Genomic DNA, 1,753 nt, shown 5'->3' on the forward strand with positions numbered 1-1,753 from the left:
CCAAACCATGCCCAGATCATTGTTATTTTAATCTAAGCAAGTTCCTCATTCTGCTTATGAAAGCCATTCTCTGTGGATAGAACTGTAGCCACTGTATGCACATATGTTTCTAGATTGGCACTGTATTTCCAACCTATGTGTGAGATTCTCACCTTTCATGGCTACTTCTATTTTTCCTCTCAAACTATTAACAACAATTCTTCAGGTTGAATGCATTATTTTTCTGGCTTATTGTCAGTCACATGATGCATGAAGACATTTTTTCCTTCTTAACATATACTTTCTTAATTCCATAAAATTGATGATTTTACCATTTGTTTTTCTCCCACCTAAACTGGAATCCTGAGTAAATGCAGACCACCCTTTCTTTCCAGCTTCAAATGTTCTTCCGATGCAATGGACAATTTGTACGTTTTTTCTTCCATGTCACTGGGGACAATGTCTGTCACTCTGGGATTCAGACCTATGTCAACTAGTTTATTACTTGTCTGAGAGGGCCTGAGTTTCATTTCTAAGTCAGAGAGGTTCAGACAGAGAATCTATACCTATTCTCCAAATATCCACTTTGGCAAGTGGCACATATTTTCCATGAGGAAGAACTGATTGCCCATGTTAGTAAGACTTGGTGATGTTTTGAATACTCAGCAGGCTACTATGAACAAATGGGCAAATTGTGTGATGCAAACCCCAGGGGACAACAGTCACCCAGGATACAATGTAAGTAGTATCCTCTTGGACTTAAGCAGTGCACATCCTGCTCAACCATACATAGCAACCCTTCAGTAGGAAACTTATTTTACTCTAATGTAAATAGTTTTCTATATCTTTAGTAGATTCTTTATCTTGCCTGAATATTGTCATCATGGTCTTGTAAATTAAAAATCAGTGATACAGGCTGTTCATCTGCCTATTTCTTCAGGCTGCTTTCTTAAGAAAGTAAAGATATTGAACGCGGCGCCGACTCCCGGGATTTGTGCGTGTGCTTCTTAACCCGGCTCGGGCCTACACACGAGCAACCATGTCTAAGGGGCCTGCAGTTGGTATTGATCTCGGCACCACCTACTCCTGTGTGGGTGTTTTCCAACACGGAAAAGTAGAGATAATTGCCAATGATCAGGGAAACCGAACCACTCCGAGTTACGTCGCCTTTACTGATACCGAACGATTGATCGGCGATGCCGCAAAGAATCAAGTTGCGATGAACCCCACCAACACGGTTTTCGATGCCAAACGTCTGATTGGACGCAGATTTGATGATGCTGTTGTCCAGTCTGATATGAAGCATTGGCCGTTCATGGTTGTGAATGATGCAGGCAGGCCCAAGGTACAAGTAGAATACAAGGGAGAGACAAAAAGCTTCTATCCAGAGGAGGTGTCATCTATGGTTCTGACAAAGATGAAGGAAATTGCTGAGGCCTATCTTGGGAAGACTGTTACCAATGCTGTGGTCACAGTGCCGGCTTACTTTAATGACTCTCAGCGGCAGGCTACCAAAGATGCTGGAACTATTGCTGGCCTCAATGTACTTAGAATTATCAATGAGCCAACGGCTGCTGCAATTGCTTATGGCTTAGACAAAAAGGTTGGAGCTGAAAGAAATGTGCTGATCTTTGACCTAGGAGGTGGCACTTTTGATGTGTCAATCCTCACTATTGAGGATGGAATCTTCGAAGTCAAGTCTACGGCTGGAGACACCCACTTAGGTGGAGAAGACTTTGACAACCGAATGGTCAACCATTTCATTGCTGAGTTT

The 1,753-nt window shown here is 42.4% G+C and overlaps 1 protein-coding gene across 1 annotated transcript in view; it reads left to right on the forward strand.

Annotated features, from left to right (window-relative positions):
• Positions 1–952: 952 nt before the first annotated feature.
• The window catches only part of LOC103260333 (heat shock 70 kDa protein II-like), a 3,699-nt gene continuing 2,898 nt past the window's right edge, over positions 953–1,753 (forward strand). Inside the window, 1 exon segment of the mRNA XM_008057982.2 lies at positions 953–1,703. Coding sequence (XP_008056173.1) covers positions 1,019–1,703 — 685 coding nt within the window. The 5' untranslated portion in view covers positions 953–1,018.

This window comes from Carlito syrichta, unplaced genomic scaffold (assembly GCF_000164805.1).
Source record: "Carlito syrichta isolate Samal-C Ts95f unplaced genomic scaffold, Tarsius_syrichta-2.0.1 Scaffold88978, whole genome shotgun sequence".
Classification (NCBI taxonomy): domain Eukaryota; kingdom Metazoa; phylum Chordata; class Mammalia; order Primates; family Tarsiidae; genus Carlito; species Carlito syrichta.